Source organism: Mobula birostris, chromosome 14, assembly GCF_030028105.1.
Source record: "Mobula birostris isolate sMobBir1 chromosome 14, sMobBir1.hap1, whole genome shotgun sequence".
NCBI classification, from domain to species: Eukaryota; Metazoa; Chordata; class Chondrichthyes; order Myliobatiformes; family Myliobatidae; genus Mobula; species Mobula birostris.
The window spans coordinates 64680178-64700681 of NC_092383.1; the positions used below are offsets into that span (position 1 = coordinate 64680178).

General features: G+C 41.4%; 1 protein-coding gene across 3 annotated transcripts in view; it reads right to left on the minus strand.

The window, feature by feature from the left end:
• itpr3 (inositol 1,4,5-trisphosphate receptor, type 3) overlaps positions 1-20504 on the minus strand; it is a 299458-nt gene that overhangs the window by 217155 nt on the left and 61799 nt on the right. For 2 of the 3 annotated variants that reach the window (XM_072278612.1, XM_072278611.1), the window contains exon 3: positions 2488-2609. The exons of the other annotated variant lie outside the window; for it this stretch is intronic. In XM_072278612.1, the coding sequence (XP_072134713.1) occupies positions 2488-2609 (122 nt within the window). The remainder of the gene's footprint in view (positions 1-2487; positions 2610-20504) is intronic. 3 annotated transcript variants of the gene reach the window in all.

Genomic DNA, 20504 nt, shown 5'->3' on the forward strand with positions numbered 1-20504 from the left:
ACTTGCAGAAATTGAGACAGAACAGTTCGGTAGGTAGAGTAATTAGTTCTAAGTTAACCACGAGGAATTCTGCAGATGCTGGAATTTCAAGCAACACGCATCAAAGTTGCTGGTGAACGCAGCAGGCCAGGCAGCATCTCTAGGAAGAGGTACAGTCGACGTTTCAGGCCGAGACCCTTCGTCAGGACTAACTGAAAGAAGAGCTAGTAAGAGATTTGAAAGTGGGAGGGGGAGGGGGAGATCCAAAATGATAGGAGAAGACAGGAGGGGGAGGGATGGAGCCAAGAGCTGGACAGGTGATTGGCAAAAGGGATATGAGAGGATCATGGGACAGGAGGTCCAGGGAGAAGGAAAAGGGGGAGGGGGGGAAAAACCCAGAGGATGGGCAAGGGGTATAGTCAGAGGGACAGAGGGAGAAAAAGGAGAGTGAGAGAAAGAATGTGTGTATATAAATAAATAACGGATGGAGTACAAGGGGGAGGTGGGGCATTAGCGGAAGTTAGAGAAGTCAATGTTCATGCCATCAGGTTGGAGACTACCCAGACGGAATATGAGGTGTTGTTCCTCCAACCTGAGTGTGGCTTCATCTTTACAGTAGAAGAGGCCGTGGATAGACATGTCAGAATGGGATGTGGAATTAAAATGTGTGGCCACTGGGAGATCCTGCTTTCTCTGGCGGACAGAGTGTAGGTGTTCAGCAAAACAAACTCTTACTAGCTCTTCCTTCAGTTGGTCTTGACGAAGGGTCTCGGCCTGAAACGTCGACTGTACCTCTTCCTAGAGATGCTGCCTGGCCTGCTGCGTTCACCAGCAACTTTGATGCGTGTTGCTAGTTCTGAGTTAAGCTGGTTGTGCTTTCCTATCCACCATTACCAGCCAGCAGTATTCTTAGAAGTTTATACCATATGTCATAATTGGACTGTAGCTGATTCCATAGGGAGTTGATCAAGTCTCAAATGGCCAGGGCATATACAGTATAGTTTGAAAGTGGAAAAAGATGGCACACCACAAATGAATCCTTATGATGACGATGTTATGCAATGATGCATGCTAAACACTTGCTAAAATTTTGGCCAGTTTATTGTTAAATCCACAATTACATGCCTAATATACGGATGCAGTGAAAATCTTATTTGCGGCAGCATCAGAGGCATATAGCAGACCATAAACAGCAATCACAAGAAAAGCATAAATCCAGTATCAGCAACACACACAAAATACTGAAAGAACTCCACATGTCAGGCAGCTTCTATGGAAAAGAGTAAACAGTTGACGTTTCAGGCTGAGACCCTTCTTCAGAACTGAGAAGGGGCAGATGTTGGAACGAAAAGGTAGGCAGTGATAGGTGAAGCCAGGTGGGTGGGAAAGCTCAAGGGCTGGAGAAGAAAAATTCTGATAGGAGAAAGAAGCGGGAATGAGAGAAAGGGAAGGAGAAGGGGACCCAGGAAGAGGTAACGGGTAGGCGAGAGGAAGTGAATGGTCAGAGTGGGGAATGGGGGAGAGGGAAATTGTTCACTGGAAGGACTCATCAATGTCCATGAATTATGAACAATTTTTACAAGAAAATACAACTGGAACAAAAGAAGTCCATTTTAGAGCAAAGTGTTCTAAGTGATTGTAGTGTTGCTAAACTGTGGTGATTAGAACTTTGCCCATTGGTTCAAGGACCAAGGACTGAAGGGAAGTGACACCTGATGATGTGAGACTTTAGGCTTCTGCAACTGTTGCCTGATGGCAGTTGCAAATAGATGGCATGGTCCAGATGATGGGAATCTTTGATGATAAACATTGCCTTCTTGAAGCAGCATCTCCTGTAGTATCTAAGTGAGTGAAATGAAATGTTGTATTGGGCAGTGTCCACTACTAGCTGCAGCTTCTTACGTTTCTGTGCATCTGAGTTGCCATATAACTCCATGATGCAACCAGTTAGGACATATTCAACAGTACAGCTGTAAAAGTGTGTTCGAGTTCGACGAAAAGTTCAACCCCTCCTTAACCTCCTAAGAGAAGACGCAGATGTGCTATCCTGTGACTGCATTTACCTGCTTGGCCCAGAACAATTTATCTAATATGTGAACCCTCTCCAAAAATTTAAAGCTGGTTTCCGACTAGTTCAGATGGCAATTCACCAAGAAGGGTGATATTAAGGTCACATCTACATAATACACTAAATAAATTTATAGGAAATATCATATTTTTTGGGAATTTCCATAAATATCAACATTAACACAAAACAAACCATTTGTCCAGAAGCAACGGTAGTGGAGACGGATATGATAGGGTCTCTTAAGAGAATCCCGGATAGGTACATGAGCTTAGAAAAATAGAGGGCTATGGGTAACCCTAGGTAATTTCTAAAGTAAGTACATGGTTGGGCCAGCATTGAGAGCCGAAGGGCCTGTATTGTGCTGTAGGTTTTTATGTTTCTAATAGGGTGCTCAAAAGATAACGATGCATGCAGAAAGATATAAGGTATTAAAACCTCACCTGAAGCTTCTGCAATAATGCAACATCTGCAAATTGTTCTTTGTCCTGCTTTGCCTGTTTTGCTTTCCAGTACTGTTTCTGAGCTGAGTAGCGGCTCATAGGACAAACTTTGAAAAGACAATCTGCAAAAACAAAATTAAAACTTAGATAATTAACACATCTAAAAGAATCACTGAGATTTTTAAGGGATATTTCTCGATATTGTTACAAAACTCAGTTGGCTTAATTTGAGGAAATACTGAACTGTTGGGTATCTCCCCCTTTCTCAGTGAAGGTCAGGAAACTAATTTAGCATCACTAAATTACATATACATAGACTTCCAGCTGCATCCACATTTGGGTTTTTCTTCCTAAACTTTCTAAACAGGTTGTTATTGTGAATTCTTGCCATAGAAACACGAGTTCAAGCAGGAAACAAGAGTGGAAGTCAATTCATATTTAATGAATAAACAAGCTGCTTCCATGTGATTTCACTGGCATCACTGTTGCCTCTTGTGCTGTCAATGTGTTATAACTAACTATTGTGCATGATCAGAATTTAAATTCTGAGGCTTTTCTACCATTTGCAAAGGGAGAATTGTGTCCCTATTCCAGTGCCATCAGGTTATCTCTCAATCTCATGACAAAAGTACTGGGTTAAGCAGTCTGGTACCAGTTTGTTATTTCTTTATATACTCTCAGTGCTGTTATCAGGTCAGGCCATGAGAGAACAATGCTTTTATCCTAGTACCTCACATACACAGTTTTAACCTTCAACTACCCAGAACAGAAAGCCTGCAAAGCCGTACATCTTTGTACAGCGAGGAAATTGTGAGTTACGCAATTGCATCACAAAGTTTCACAGATTAATATATTTTTAAAGTCAGGGTTATTGACATATTAAGTACTCAGAGAACATAATGATTTCTCTACAATTGACAAATTGACTTCACCACTTCTTTCCAAAGCTTTTTATATATGGATTTGATGGACCATATTTTGGAAATGGAACACAATGCACCAGCAAAAGAATATTGAGTGGCACTGCCTCATGGCTTCAGGGACCTCGGTTTCATCCTGACCTTGAGCGCTGTCCATGTGGAGTTTGTACGGTTTCCCTGTGTACTTATACCAGGTGGTCTAGTTTCCTCCCAGATCTCAAAAATGTATGGGTTGGGCAGTTAACTGGGCAACCTAGATTGCCCCAGTATGTAAATGGTAGGTAGAATCTCATAGAATTTAATGGGAATTTAAAAAAAAAAGGGATTATTGGGGAAATTAAATTGGTTGTTGTGGATTTGGCAGGCTGAAAGACTCCAAACTGTAACTCACTTACACTCTAATATAGCAGCCAAGGAACCACTCTACACCTGTTGGTGTTAAAGCAGCACTTGGTGTCACATCGAGTAAAGAATAAGATCTTCAACTGAAGGGTTCACAGAACAGTGTTATCAGGTCTTTCTTTAAGACGCTGTGCTAAAACTGGGATGGCATTTCTTACTGATGTGCTGTTTATTCGCATAGTAGTCAGTTGGTAGCATTGCACCCAGCTCCTAAAGACACATACCATCTACAGCCTTCTTCCAGCAATAAAGATGCATCACTACTCACTGACCGAGTGCTGTAACAATGGAACAGAGAGTGGAGAGGCATGTTCTTTGTGTTTCAACAGGCTATGGAGACCACTCAAAGCTGCAGTCATGCTCCTGACTGGGGCTCCATAAGGAAATGAGCCAAGTATCTGAATGCTTGAACTTCAGGCAAGTTTGCAATGCAGCCAAATGTTCATGCCCACTTTTCTTGTCTCTGTGGTTTGGGGGTGGGGAGCGGAATTAGACAAGTCTTCTCTCTTTGATCGTGGAGTTTGGGTGACCTTTCCCCTGCTGGAGATAAGCAGCAAATTCTGAGATATGGCAGAGATCTGCACAGCACCCTGGAATGATCCTGCAGTTAGGAAGCCATGGAGGACCAAATCCAATCTCTGTAGTCAGAGCAGACATGGGAGGTTGCTACTTCAGGTTGTGGGAAATCACAAATAATGCAACTTAACTGCTAGCCTTTAAATTATGAAGTTTCGGTACAAACAGGTTCGTAAGTTCAAGATGTCCTGTGAATAATGTAACAACTTACATTTTTTAGCATCAATGTGATTAAAATGTCAATACAGAAGAATTCAGCACATTGAAGTCATTTGGATAGGTTTACACTGGGGCAAAGTGCTAGATAGAATTCCTAGCAGGAACAAGGATAGCCAAAATTGTGTGTAAATTTGTTAATCCCTAGTTTAAGTGAATTTTCAACTGTTGTAATGTGAGCATTATTAAAAGTAAGTTAATACTAATTAGAATAATTGGGGGTTTTACTTCCGTTCTTTTCACTTCCGGTGTGCTTTGTATATAGTGTTCCTGCCATACCATACGGGTTGTAAAAGCCTCTGTATATACATAACGGTTTTGACATTCGAGATAAAGTTGTTTCTTTGGGCATGAAGTTGTCGAGTGTGCCTTTTTCAAAGTAGAAGTTACTACATATTTTTGGCGACGAGGTAAACTGGTTTTGTGGACTTGTCCGCAAGTTTCCAACGGGAGCAGCAGCGCCGATAAGGGGCCTCACGTTCAGATGCTACGTTTGGGACTATCGTTGAATTTGTGGAGTTAACGGAGGACTGGCCGGAGTATGAGGAAAGGCTGGAACACTTTTTCTGTGCTAATGGAATTGCGGAGAAGGCTAAGAAGCGTTCTATTCTCCTGAGTGTGTGTGGGGCAAAGACTTACAAGTTAATAACGAATTTAACCACACCACGGAAACCGGGGGACATTCCATATGACAAACTGGTCAAGCTCGTGGGGAACCATCACAATCCGAAACCTTCTGTGATAGTCTAACGGTGTAAGTTTCACAGCCATTTCAGGAAGGCAGGTCAGTCTGTGGCCAATTTTGTGGCCGAGCTTCGGCAGCTGTCTGAGCATTGTGATTTCGGAGCGGTGTTGGAAGATATGCTCCATGATAGATTGGTATGCGGACTTAATAATGACGACATACAACACTGCCTGTTAGTGGAAACCCCACTGTTGACTTTCAAGAAAGCCTTAGAGATTGCCCAAGGCATGGAGATGGCTGCTAATAATGTCAAGGATATCCAGAAAGGACATGGGGATCACAGTCGGCAGCAGTGCACCAAGTCAGGAGGGAGACTGGTAAACAGGCAAAGCGGGTGGAATATTTCCGGTGTGGAGGGACACACTACGCAAATGATTGCAAATTCAAAGACATTGTCTGCCATGCTTGTAGCAAAAAGGGAGATTTAGCTAAAAAGTGCAGAAGTTCAAAGGGTAAGATTAAGCCTGGGCAGGGGAAAGCTCAACAGGCTCAGGCAGCCACACACCATCTAGAAGAAGCAGATGAAGAGGCAGTGTGTGCCTACAACATCTTTGCAATGGAAGCAGATGAGGAACCACCTGAACCATATTATGCCACAGTCACTGTGAGGGGAAAGGACATTAAGTTTGAGATTGATTCAGGGGCTACTGCATCGGTCATTAGTGAGGAGACCTACAGGAGGACATGGGGGTCCAACCAGCCTCCCTTTAGACCGTCAAAGCTCAAACTTAAGACCCATACGGGGCAGCCCATACCTCATTTAGGGGTGTTATATGTGGACATTTCAGCCGGGGGTCAGAAGGCTGAAGCCAGGCTAGTGATAGCTAAGGGCAGGGGGCCCAGTCTTTTGGATCGCAATTGGCTTTGCAAAATCTGGCTAAACTGGCATGAAATTAAGTATGCATACACAACGGAGGACATTCTGCAGCGGTACAGTGACGTTTCAGGGATGAGCTAGGAACACTGAAGGGCGTGACAGTGAAAATCCATGTCGACCCTGAGGCTAGACCACGTTTTTTTAAGCCCAGGTCGGTGCCCTATGCCATGAAAGGCAAAATCGAGGAGGAGTTGGAATTATTATTGAGCCCATCCTGTTTTCAAGGTGGGTGGCTCCCACTGTTCCAGTTTTGAAGGCAGACAAAACGGTGAGGATACGTGGGGATTATAACCTTACGGTGAATCAGGTCTCTAAGCTGGAGGAGTACCCATTGCCACGGGTGGATGACCCTGTCAGGGGGTAAGCTGTTCACAAAGTTGGACATGAGTCACGCCTACCAACAGCTGCTGCTCGTCGAGGATTCAAGGGAGTACGTCACAATTAATACGCATGAGGGATTATTCAAGTACCATCGCCTGGTGTTTGGAGTGGCGTCCAGCCCTGCCATTTTCCAAAGGACAATGGACACTTTGCTGCAGGGGATTCTGCACGTAGCAGTGTACCTTGATGATATTTTGATCACGGGGGCTATGGAGGTGGAGCATCTGGCTAACTTAGACTTGGTGCTGAAGAAGCTCTCAGACACAGGGCTGTGGTTGAAATGTGGAAAATGTGTGTTCCTGGCATTGAGTGTAACTTACCTGGGACACAAGATCACAGCTGAGGGGCTTTGCCCTGTGGAGGACAAAGTGAGAGCTATTAAGGAGGTCCAAGCCCCAAGACTGTCACGGAACTCAGATCATTTTTAGGCATGATGAATTATTATGGCAAGTTTCTTCCTGACCTCTCAAGGGCTTTGACCCCACTGTATAAGCTGCTTCACAATGACACTAAGTGGCAGTGGGGTGAAGAGCAGGAGAAAGCTTTCAAGGAAGTGAAAGAACTCCTCCACTCAGCGAAGCTGCTTGTTCACTATGATCCAGAAAAGGAGATCACCTTTGCATGTGATGCCTCGCCCTACGGAGTCGGGGCAGTTCTTTCACATGTAATGGAGGACCGTTCAGAGAAGCCTATTGGTTTTGCTTCACGTACCCTGACAGCTGCTGAGAAAGGGTTATTCACAGTTAGACAAAGAAGGTCTGGCCATTGTTTTTGCGGTCAAACACTTTCATCAGTACCTTTATGGACGTGTATTTACCATTTATACAGACCATAAACCACTGATGAGCCTGTTCAGTGAGAATAGATGCATCCCACCGCTAGCCTCAGCCAGGATACAGTGTTGGGCTCTTACATTGTCAGCCTACCGGTACACTATAGTGTACAGAGCAGGTGAGGATAATGAGTCGACTACCTTTACCTGAGACACCTGTTAATACATATGTGCCTCCAGAGACTGTGTTTTCATTGGAGAGGCTGTCAGAGACACCTGTGAGGGAGACCCAGATCAGGCAGTGCATAGAGAGGGACCCAGTCCTGTCCCAAGTCAAGACTTTTCTTTTACAAAGTTGGCCCAGAGTCGTGGAAGGAGAGGAACTGAGGCCTTATGCCAAAAGCAAGACAGAACTCAGTCTGTAGGATGGCTGCATTTTCTGGGGGGCGAGGGTCATTGTGCCTCCCCCTGGCCATTCACAGATTGTGGAGGAAATTCATGAGGCTCACCCAGGAGTGTCTCGAATTAAAAACCTTGCAAGATCCTTAGTTTGGTGGCCAAGAATGGATCAGGATCTGGAGAACAAGGTAAAATCATGCACGCAATGTCAGACTAATCAGAATATGCCATCACCAGCTCCTTTGCACCCATGGGAGTGGCTAGACCATCCCTGGTCTAGGCTACATTTGGACTTTGCTGGCCCTTTTATGGGCAGATGTTTCTTGTAATGGTAGATGCGCATTATTAAAAGTAAGTTAATACTAATTAGGATAATGGGGGTTTTTATTTCCGTTCTTTTTACTCTTGGTGTGCTTTTTATATAGTATTCCTCCCATGCCGTACAGGTTGTGAAAGCCTCTGTATATACATATCAGTTTTGACGTTCAAGATAAAGTTGTTTCTTTGGGCATGAAGAAAGTAGAAGTTACTACATACGACATCACATTGTTTCAAAACTGTTTAAAAGAAATTCAAGCCGAATTTTTTAATGTTAACAAAATGGATGTATTTCTAGGAAATGCTTGTCTGATCGTGCAGAAAAAAAGCAGTTATTTAAATTCTGTCACCGCAGCAGGGTACCAAACCAAATTTTTAGCTCAGCTTTCTGAACTGTAACTTAAAACCTGTCACAAAGAGGTGTGATTGTTACCACTGAGCTGTGGCTAAAACCAACAGCTAATGTAATTCAGTGCAACCAAGCCAATAAATTGTGAAAAGTATTTTCCAAAAAGATGCTGCCCTATGATATTTGTCGGATTTTATCACGGGATGTCTTCTCTCTTCATGACCAACACAGAATACACTGCAGTCTGCATTTCCTGGTGTATGAACATAAAAATGTCAGCAATCAACTGTAATAAGACAATGTTTATTATTTTGAAAGATGTGTTGAACACAACCACATTCTGTACAACCACAATGTACTCACTGGAGTTTAGAAGAACGAGGGGGTGGATTTCATTGAATCCTATGAAAGACCGAGACAGAGTGAACGTGGAGAGGATGTTTCCTATAGTGGGCATGTCTAGGTCCCGATGGCACAGCCTCAGAATACAAGATCATCTCTTTAGAACAGAGATGAGAAGGAATTTCTTTAGCCAGAGGGTGGTGAATATGTGGAATTCCTTACAATGGATGGCTTTGAGAGGGTGGGCATGCAAGTCCTTAGGAATTTTTAAAGTGGAGGCTGGTATGTTCTTGATTAGTAAAGGTGTGAAAGATTATGGGGAGAAGGCGGAAGAATGGGATTCAGAGGGATAAAAATCAGCCACGATGGAATGGTGGAGCAGACTCGTTGGGCTGAATGAAATTCTGCTCCTCTGATATATTGCCTTCTACTAAGTATGCCAAGGGCTCGTTTACAGCCACTTAACTCCTCAAAGGAAGATTACATGTTTCTTCAAAATAACAGCAACCTCAGCAATGATCCACTTTCAACATCATAACCTACCTAAACCCTTTCTATGAAGTCCCAGTAATAATTGTCCTTATTTTTAGCATTTTTCCTTACGGCATGGAAGGTGGCCATTTGGCCCATCAAGATTTCTGTTAGCTCTCAGAACAATCCAACAGTTGTGCCTCAGCGCCAGAGATGCGGGTTCAAGTTCTGACTTCCAGTGCTCCCCTTGTGAAGTTTGAACTTCCTCCCTGTAACTGTATGGGATTGCTCTGGGTGCAGCCATTTCCTCCAACACCCCAAAAACGTAGAGATTAACTAGCCACTGTAAATTGCCCTTAGTATATATGTGTTTGACAGAATCTGGGAGTGGGTGGGAGTTGACTGTCTGAAATGTTTGTTCCTGTGCACTATTTCATCATAGTTGCTAATTGCCAGAACATTTATTTGCCTGAAAGAACTAAAATAGACCTCTGGAAGTTTAGCATTTATGTACGTACTGATCAGATGAAATTTTTTTGAGAAGCAATATAACAAACTTATCAGGTTAATTTCCAATATATTTGGGGGAATACAAAAGCAACATATTTAAGATCTGAAATAAATGCAGAAAATAGTAAGAACACTCTGAGGGGGAAATCTAAGGGGAACTTTTTTCATGCAGAGTGGTGAGTACGTGGAATGCACTGCCCGAGAGGGTGGTGGAAACAGAGTTGCTGAGAGCATTTAAATCAACCAGCAAGAGAAGGCTACAGGCCAAATGCTGGATTAATACACATGGTGCCCAATGGTCTGCATGGATGTGGTAGGCCACATCCTGGGCACAGTAGCTCTGTGCCACAACTTATTTCTCTGACACCTTTCCTCTTTTATTTCAGGGTCAGGTATGTCAGCTTCACCCTGATTTTCCCACCACCTACCTACACCAGGGAGATATTTCACTGCCGACCATGATACGTTTTAGAGGAGCAGGGAAACAGGAAGAGCCAGGGAGAGCCACATTGATGGAAAGAAACAAAAACTCCACACAGCAACAGAGAGCATGTTCAAACGTGGCTCTCCAGAACTGAGAGGCAGCAACGCTATTGCTGCCCAATGTTCAGAGTGAACAGAAACTTTGCTTGCTCATGAAAAGCCCGAAAGGGCCAATCTGACAGCTGGCTGTACTCGTGAGAAGCCAGAAATGCTGACAAATCCCAAAGCCCGATATGTTCCCTGTTAAATACCAAAAACAAAATATCTGAACTCATCCCTGTGCGAGTACAGTGCTCCCTGATGCTGTACTGTGAATCAAGGTGTGTAGTACTGTGTAGCACTACTGTAGCTGCTTAAAATGATCCTATGGTGAGGATCCTCGGATGGGGGACATGAAAGTGTGGACAAAGGTCCATTCACATATCATGGCAGTCATGGAAAATCCCAGACTGTGAATGCATTATTCTTCAGAAAGGTTCATACAAAATGTGGCATCTCAGAAGACCCTATGGGAAGAGTCATTTTTCAGTAGGTCTTCATATCCTAGGGCTCCCAAGTCAATCAGCAGGGCACATTATTTCCTTATGAACTTCTCCAACAAATGGGGTGCTGCCAGCAGTATCACCAGTGAGGCATCCATTGAATGAGCACCTCCGGAGTTAAAAGCACAAAAGAGAGCACTCTCTGTTATTCTAAGCACACTCCATGAACTTTGGAATGGGATTTTGTAGTGAGTTCCAATTGAACTTACTGATGTCAAAGTAAGCAGGACGCATTAATAGCTGTTCTGCAATTATTCCTATATAATTCCACCCAAAATTATGCCAATCAAAGAGGAAATGTGGTTGTGCAATGGAACATTGGCTAATAATTGATACCATAAAAAAAGACAAGTGTTCCAATATGTATCATGCTTGGAAGCAACCAAGCCAATTTCTCAACAGGCATGATCCAACACAGGAAAACTTATTGATGCATTCTCACACTTTTGTGTGTGATTTTTAACCTAATGAATACATGTTCACTCTTCCAAAAGATTTCAAACCTGTAGCAATGTTTACTCTGTTCCTAATTAGATTCAAATAACTTCATCAACATATGTTTGACAAAAGGATCTATCACTTCCTAGATTAGTTATGCTTTCTGAATGCATGGAGATAAATTCACAATTTCCCAGTCTAAGACAACAGTCCTTGACTTTCCTTGGATGTTTTGAATGATTATGGCTAAATTAACTGCATCTTTTAAAAAGAAAATTTCCTTTGAAATCCTCAGAGGAAGTCATCAAATCCTCAGGATTCATGGTCTTTAATAGCATTCATTTTCAATTTTTTTTCTTTCTGAAGTTAACTTCGATGAAGTTCAGTCATTCATTTCTTGCTAGAATGCTGTCACTCCTTCCTTTTCCAGGAGGAAATTGCTCAAAAAGCCTGTCATTTCGCCTGTTAATCAGGCAAAATGAGAGTTTAATGAGAACAATATAAGATGCCAAAGGAAATAAATGGAAGGGCATTAGACGAGCACCAAATTGAGCAAAATTGTGAAGCAATTTGTAGAAGTGAGGAGGATCAGTAACCCAAGGAGTTAAAGAAGAGATGAGAAAAATTCTTTTTAAGCACAGTATGTTATAAAATTTTAGAATGTAAAGGTGTAAGGAATTCACTCAAAGGAAGAAATCTGAGAAAGAACAAATAAGCTAATTAGATAGCTCTTTCAAAGAGCTAACATGGACTCACTGAGTCGAATGCCCTTGTATATCTCACTTTGTTCATTTAATGCTATTGGTGTAACATTACCCACTTTAGTTAAAAGCACTGGGAATAAAAAAAATAGAACTAGGAGCTGATAAATATGATTTTACAGGTGTAAGTATGATGCAAACCAAATTCACTCTCAACAAGTGGAGATATTGAACTTATCTAATCAGATCATTCTTCCACAATCTGCTTGCTGCTGAGATACATTTTTAACAGTGCATCAATTAATACCTAAAGCTTTTCCATTTCCCAGGAGACACATCCATTCAGCATGACTGTAACTGATATGATTTATTGAATTTCTCATTTCCACACTAGTTTAGGACTTTTGACATGTTTAATGTTCTTCTGTCTGAGGGCAGAAAAGCAAATGATTATCTAAATCTTCACAAAGCTGTTTCTTTCTGAAGCTGCACTGTAACAGGAAAGAATCAGATTGCTGTTTTTATGAGTTTGCAGTTGCTTATTCATAGCAAAAAATAGAAAGGACCAACCTTTTCCGTGTGCATTACAAATTTACAGTTATTCTTAGCTAATAAGATTATTTTTATAACAAGAAGGCCTATCACTACCATCTAAACTCTTGTACAGAAAAGCAGCATAACTAGAAAAAAATTACAAATTAGCTGCCGGACCCATTTTTTTTCAGAAACTGAGGCGCCAAAGGAAATTCCTCTAATCACAAACATTCATGCCTTAAAATGCAAGTAATATTCAACTGGTAACATTAACCTCTGCTGTATGGTTTTCATATTATATTCTTAGACCAACCAGAAATCTGGGAGGTCATTAGATCTGTATATTTTTGCTGCATTTGTTGGTGTCCAAGCACATAATTTTAACCAATGTGTACAGAGAACAATTTTTGTTTTATTTGCTTTGGGACATTGACTTGCTTTTGGTAGCTTATGGCATCTTTCAAAACATAGGAGGTGAAAAAACAAGCCTGAGGCTGAGCAGTTCTCTTAAGTGACATAACATTTTTGTGTGAATGTTATCAAAAACTGTTCAAGAGCATTTGACTTTGGAATATACGATCCAATCCTATGCAGAGGCCAGAAAACATGCAGAGTGACATCAGTCTGTGAAACACGACCGGAGGCAACAAGCCCTGATGGAGTACCTGGTAAGGCTATGAAAACCTGTGTCAACCAACTGGTGGGGGTGTTCAAAGACATTTTCGATCTCTCATTGCTACAGTTGGAAGTTCCCACCTGCTTCAAAAGGGCAATAATTATACCAGTGCTGAAGAAGAGCAGTCTGAGCTACCTTAATGACTATCGTCCAGCAGCGCTCACATCTACAGTGATAAAGTGCTTTGAGAGGTTGGTTACGGCCAGAATTAACCCCTGCCTCAGCAAGAACCTGGATTTGATCTCACTGGCTCTCCACCCAGTCTTGGTTCACCTGGACAACACATATACCTATCTGAGAATGCTGGCTCAGTGTTTAACACCATCATTCCTACAATTCTAATCAAAAAGCTCTGGAACCATTGTACCTCCCTCTGCAACCGGACCCTCGACTTCCCAACCAGAAGACCATAACTGAAGCGAATTGGAAGTAATATCTCCACCTCGCTGAAAATCAACACCAGCGCACCTCGGGGATGTGGGCTCTACACTCATGACTGTGTGGCAAGGTGCAGCTCAAATGCCATCTATATATTTGCTGATGATGCAACCATTGTTGGCAGAATCTCCAATGGTGGCAAGAGGGTATACAGAAGCAAGATATACCAACTAGTTGAGTGGTGTCACCGCAGCAACCTTGCTATCAGCATCAGTAAGACCAAGGAGCTGATGATGGACTTCAGAAAGGGTAAGATAAGGGAACACATACCAGTCCTTACAGAGGGATCAGAAGTGGAGAGAGTGAGCAGTTTCAAGCCCCTGGGTGCCAACATCTCTGAGGACCTAACCTGGACCCAACATATCAATGCAGCTATAAAGAAGGCAAGGCAATGGCTATAGTTCATTAGGAATTTGAGGAGATTTGGTATGTCACCAGAAACACTTGCAAATGTCTACAGATGTACTGTGGAGAGCATTCCAATTGGCTGCATCATGACATATGCCACTGATAGTAAAACTGATTCTGATTCTGGCAAATATGAAATACATTGACCTGGAATTTATGTGAAAGTAATAACAAGACTATCAACAAATATTGGAGGCGGTTAATGAACAATTTTCAGAGGCTATGCATCCAGCATGAAATATAGAAACCAAGAAATTGTTATTAGTGATCCCTGACTTAACAGTGTGCAATCTGCAGCCTCCTCTGAGGCAAATAATGTTGATTCAATCAATTGACCAGAACTTCATATTTTACATATTCTTCCCACTTAGAAAAGAAGCACCACAAATGTTCCATATTTTTAAAGTGGTGTAGTTACATTTTCAGAGATACAAAGACATAATTAGGCCTGAATAACTTTCTGGAAACAACTCATTTGTAAATTGGATAATTTAATGTTTCAAGACCTCAGTCATTTTAAAATAATTTAAACTTTTTAAAAATTCAGCTTCTACCTTAATTCATGTTTAATTCCAAATCGAATTTTTGTCAATGAATGTTTTCCTTGGAAAGAGATATGCATTTACTTCTTGCTTTGCAGTCTGTCAGAATTCTTAGCAAAATGAAAAATTTGTCTCATTGCCAACATTCTTCACTTCAAATTTATCACCTTACACTCAGTGGCCACTTTACTAGGTACAGGAAGTACCTAATAAAGATAGTCTTTTGCTGCTGTAGCCCATCCACTTCAAAGTTCGATGTGTTGTGCATTCAGAAATGCTCTTCTGCACATCACTATTATAACATGAGTTTATTTCATTTACTGTCATATTTCTGTCAGCTTGAACCAGTCTGGCCATTCTCCTCTGACCACTCTCATTAACAAGGCAGTTTTGCCCACAGAACAGCTACTCATTGTTTTTTTTTGTTTTTGTACCATTATCTGCAATCCCTAGAAACTGTTGTGTGTGACAATCTCAGGAGATCAGCAATTTTTGAGATACTCAAGTCACCCCGTCTGGCACCAACAATCATTCCATGGTCAAAGTCATTCAGATCACATTCTTTCCACGTTTTGATGTTTTGTCTGAACAGCAAGTGAAACTCTCGATCATATTTGCTTGCTTTTCTGCGGAGTTGCTGCCACATGACTGGCTGATTAGAAATTTATATTAAGAAGGTGTATTGGTGTACCAAATGAAATGTATTATTCCAATTAAAATTTGATCATCCACAGACTCTTCCTTATGACCATCTCTTTTCTATAACCCATGCTGACTCTGTTCTCTGTACCCATTTGTTCAGGCACTTCAATCTAATCATTCCATAAATCATTCCCTCATAAATCATAAACACAAGAGATTCTGCAGATGTTGGAAATCATTCCGCCTGTACCTCTGACACAGACAGGCTACATTACCGAGTACTGAAGACCTGTGCTGGAGTGCTCACTGATACCTTTGGTAATCTGAAATACCCATCTGCTTTAAGCAGACTTCAGTTATACTGGTGCCCAAGAAGAACATGGTAACATACCTCAATGACTATTGTCCAATAGCAGCTATGTCCTCTGTGATGAAGTGCTTCAAGAATTTGTGATGAAAAGTATCAACTCCTGCCTGTGAATTAGCTTGGGTCTGGTCCAATTTGTGTTCTCTCACAACAGGTGTACAGCAGATGCGGTATTGCAGAGGTGGCCAACCTTTTACATTCCATGCGTCAATTTTTTCACGCACGAGTTCAGATGCTATTTTTTCACTCACAAGTTCTATATTAACATATTTTTACAAGAATTGAATGGGGGTACAAGAGTTGTATGGCGCATCTGAACTCGTGCGTGAAAAAATTGACACATGGAATGTAAAAGGTTGGCCACTCCTGCTGTATTGGCTCTTCACTCAACTTTGGGACATCTGGACAGTGAAGATGCATACATCAGGATACTCATCATTGAAAACAGCTCTGCACTGAATCCTATTATCCCCTCAAAACTAATTACTGAGCGGCAAGACCAGGGCCTCAATACTTTCTTGTGCAACTGGATCCTTGATTTTCTCACCGCAGACACCAGTCAGTTCAGATTGGCAACAATATCTCCTCCATAATCACCATCTGCACAGACGGACCACAAGGGGCTGTTCTTCTTTTCTGATGGTTCTACTGTTATTTGCCGAACAAAAGTTGGTGACAAATCAATAAATAGGAGGGAGATTGAAAAATCTGGTTGAATGGGAGCTGCCACAATATCCTTTCAATCAATGTCAGCAAAACCAAAGAGTGGATTATTGACTACAGGAGGAGAAAACTGGAGGTCTTTGAGGGGGATCAGAGCAGAGAAGGGCAGCAACTTTAAATTCCTCAGCATTTATCACTAATGACGATCCCACCTGGGACCAACACCTAAGTACCATAACACAGAAGGCACGGCAGCATCTGTACTTTCTTAGAAGTTTGCAAAGAATCTGCATGTCATCTAAAACTTTGACAAACTTCTATAAATGTGCAGTAGAGAGTATTCATCACAGCCTGGTATGGAAAAGCTCATGCCTTTGAACAGAAAAACCTACAGAAATTAGTGGATACGGCTCAGCCTATCTCAGGTATAGCCATCCCCACCACTGAGCATCTCGGCAAGGAATACTGCTGCAGGAAAACAGCATTCATCACTAAGGATGCCCACCACCCAGGCGATGGCCCCTTCTTGCTACAGCCATCAGGAAAGAAGTACAGAAACCTGAGGACCCACATCAGCAGCTTCGGAAAAATTATTACCCCTCAACCATTCCACTCTTCAACCAGAGTAGATAACTTCACTCACACCAAATCTGAACAGTTTCCACAACCTATAGACTCACTTTCAAAAACTCTTCATCTCATGTTCTTGATAATTACTTTTTTTTGTTTTGTATTTTTTTCTTTTTGTATTTGTAGTGTTTGTTGTCCTTTAAACATAGGTTCTTTGTCAGTCTTGTTACTTTACTTTTTACTTTATTGTTGCCAAACAATTGATACTAGAACGTACAATCATCACAGTGACATTTGATTCTGCGCTTCCCGCTCCCTGGATTACAAATCGATAGTAAATATTAAAAATTTAAATTATAAATCATAAATAGAAAATAGAAAAATGGAAAGTAAGGTAGTGCAAAAAAACCGAGAGGCAGGTCCGGATATTTGGAGGGTACAGCCCGGATCCGGGTCAGGAGCCATTCAGCAGTCTTATCACAGTTGGAAAGAAGCTGTTCCCAAATCTGGCCGTACGAGTCTTCAAGCTCCTGAGCCTTCTCCCGGAGGGAAGAGGGACGAAAAGTGTGTTGGCTGGGTGGGTCATGTCCTTGATTATCCTGGCAGCACTGCTCTGACAGCATGTGGTATAAACTGAGTCCAAGAACGGAAGATTGGTTTGTGTGATGTGCTGCGCCGTGTTCACGATCTTCTGCAGCTTCTTCCGGTCTTGGATGGGACAACTTCCATACCAGGTTGTGATGCACCCTAGAAGAATGCTTTCTATGGTGGATCTACAAAAATTAGTGAGGGTTTTAGGGGACAAGCCAAATTTCTTTAGTTTTCTCAGGAAGTAAAGCCATTGGTGGGCCTTCTTGGCAGTGAACTCCGCTTGGTTGGACCAAGTCAGGTCATTGTGATATTGACCCCGAGGAACTTAAGCTTTTGACCTGTTCCACTTACGTACCACCGATGTAAATGGGGTCATGCGGTCTGCTACTCCTTCTGAAGTCAACAACCAATTCCTTCGTCTTGCTGACGTTGCGGGATAGGTTATTGTCTTCATACCATGCCACCAGGTTCTCAATTTCTTCTCTGTACTCAAACTCATCATTGCCCGAGATACGGCCTACAATTGTTATGTGCATTTTTTCATAGATTCTATTACATTTTGTTGTATTTACTGTGAATGCCCACAAGGAAATGAATCTCAGGTAGCATATGGTGACCTTGATAATAAATTTACCTTGAATTTTGAACTCTCCAGTTCCCTGCCTTCACCCCCACCATCCCCACCCCTCCGTCCACCAATTTCCTCATTAAAACCAAGAACATTTCAATGAGCATTTGGTCAATCCTATAATCACTTCCTTGAAACATGTTAAAATTGAATACTTTGAGACAGGATAGATCATAAAGAAGAACATATTTGAGAGGACTGGCTACTTTAGGGCCTGTGATTTACAAAGCCACCCACCAAGACAGAGTTTTTTTCCCTCCCATGCTATGGCGTATTATGGTCCCAACATTAGTGCTTACTTGTTATGGCTAGTCAACTCTTTTGTCATCTTGCACAACTATCAAAGTGTGAACATGATATACTTTGTTCTTTTTTTCTTCTGGCAGTGCTTGTGTTACATGATGAAAGATTAGGTGCTGGCCACCAAGCCAAAATATTTATCTGATAAAGGCAAGCAGGGAATTAAATTTTATTTGTTTATTTTCCAGTGGCCACATAACCAGAAGATTAAAGAGAACCCATTCAAATGTCTTCTCAAATCCTTTCAGTTACAACAGCGACCTCTCCCACATTCCAGCCAAAGGATTCATTTTCTCATTTAGTGTGAATTGATTTCTTTCAACCACTTAGCACACAACTGGAACATTCTTCTTTGGATACTCCCTTGAAAAGTAGCCAAAAAAAAATCATTTCTTCACCGTGCACAAATATGCTGTGCAGGCATGCTTTTCTTGTATTCTGTTCAACTAATTACAACACAACAGACTCTAGAACTTAAAAGTAAGGCACTGATGTTTACAGTTCAAAGATATTTGAAAAATAAGAAGAAGCAGCTCTGTAGAATTGGTCATGGTTCTTTTCATTCTAATGATCTTCCTTAACCGATATCATTGAGTGCATTGAGAAGCCTGACAGCAACAATCATTGTTTAGCCATTAATTTTAAAAGACAATTCAACATCAAAGTTTCAAAGCAACAACTTTTAATGAATGAAGATTCCCACTTTATTTTGCATGGAGTCGAATGTTACATTGGGTCAACTAGCCTCAACTTCTTGTGTTGGTACTGGGTTTGCTGACTGCACAGTTCTCAACTCAAATGCAGACCTTAAGTCATATCAGATATAAATAGCCATGAGTACTCTCACTGAAGGAAGTGTAACTGCCCTGTATTCAAAGAGTAGTTTACTTCCCTGTTTATTCTCCATGGTGTGTTTAGCTAGCAATACCTACTATTTGAGTGTGGGTCTTCTCTCCCTACAAAGGAGAAGATACTTCCAGCTATCACAGTAGTTTAAAACACAGTTTATTTATTTTCAGTGATACACTTTAAATCCAAACGACATTCTTAAAGCACATTTAAAACTCACAGAGGATTTCTATCTCAAAGATTTTCAAATTACAAACTATTTCTAAAACACAAAGGATTTCCAAAACACAGGTACAATTCCTATAAACTAAAAAGACATACCAACGATGCAAACAAACGAATTGTCCGTCACAGAAACCAAAAACAGAGAAATGGATTCTAGTTCACCCCAAGCTTCTTCCATCTTTCCTCTTGATGTTCCTTTACCCCACTCCATTTAATCCTGAACTGCTTTCTACATTTATATCCACTTTCTGCCACTTGGGTAACTTCACGCATATATGATCCCTTTTACACAAATAATCTAATAGCTTTTTGGATACACAGACCCCAGCTACAGTAATGCTGTAATCCTAAATTCTTTGAGTACATAAAATCCCAATTATAAATACATCAGTTATTTGATATGCCAAATGATTGGTCTGCAAGCTTCCTTGAAATAACCAACTTAGTCAGTTAGTCTGTTTTCCAACAAGCCAAATTAAACAACCTATACTGCATCTCTTTAAGTAGCAATAAACCAAGTGTAGTGAGCTACATCAGCTTTCTACAGGTAGAACATCTGCTATTGTATACACAAAGCATGTTTGCATAGTTGTTTTTAAACTTCAAGCTGATTACTGCTTGCAAGTTACATTTTGAGAACTGCAGGCTGATTCCCATTCATGACCAGAAGTTAAACAAAGCAATATTAGTTGGAAGTTTACTTACAGACATTTATCTTACAAGTGGCAGCTGTTGTGTTCAGAAAGCAGGCTTAGCAAACGTGACACCCCCTGGGCCTGGAAGCGAATATCTATCACATTCTTGTTCATAAAATGGTAAGTGCATGGCTTCACAATAACTAACTCTCCAGAGGTCTTTCAAATACAAAGCACTTTTAAATGACAATAACAAAGTAACTACCCAGCAGACTTTCAACAACTTCAGAACCCTGATTCAATCTATCTAATTTAGAATTGCATTCAATGAAAACAATAGGCAGAGATCCACACACATCATTCTAAACTCAATCAATAATGAAACCAAACAAAGCAATATCTTTCAGACAGAAGAATGAGTTGTGATGTGTTCACCCTGAAAGGAAGAATTCTACCAACTCCACACACAAAATGCTGGAAGAACTCAGCAGATCAGGCAGCATCTAT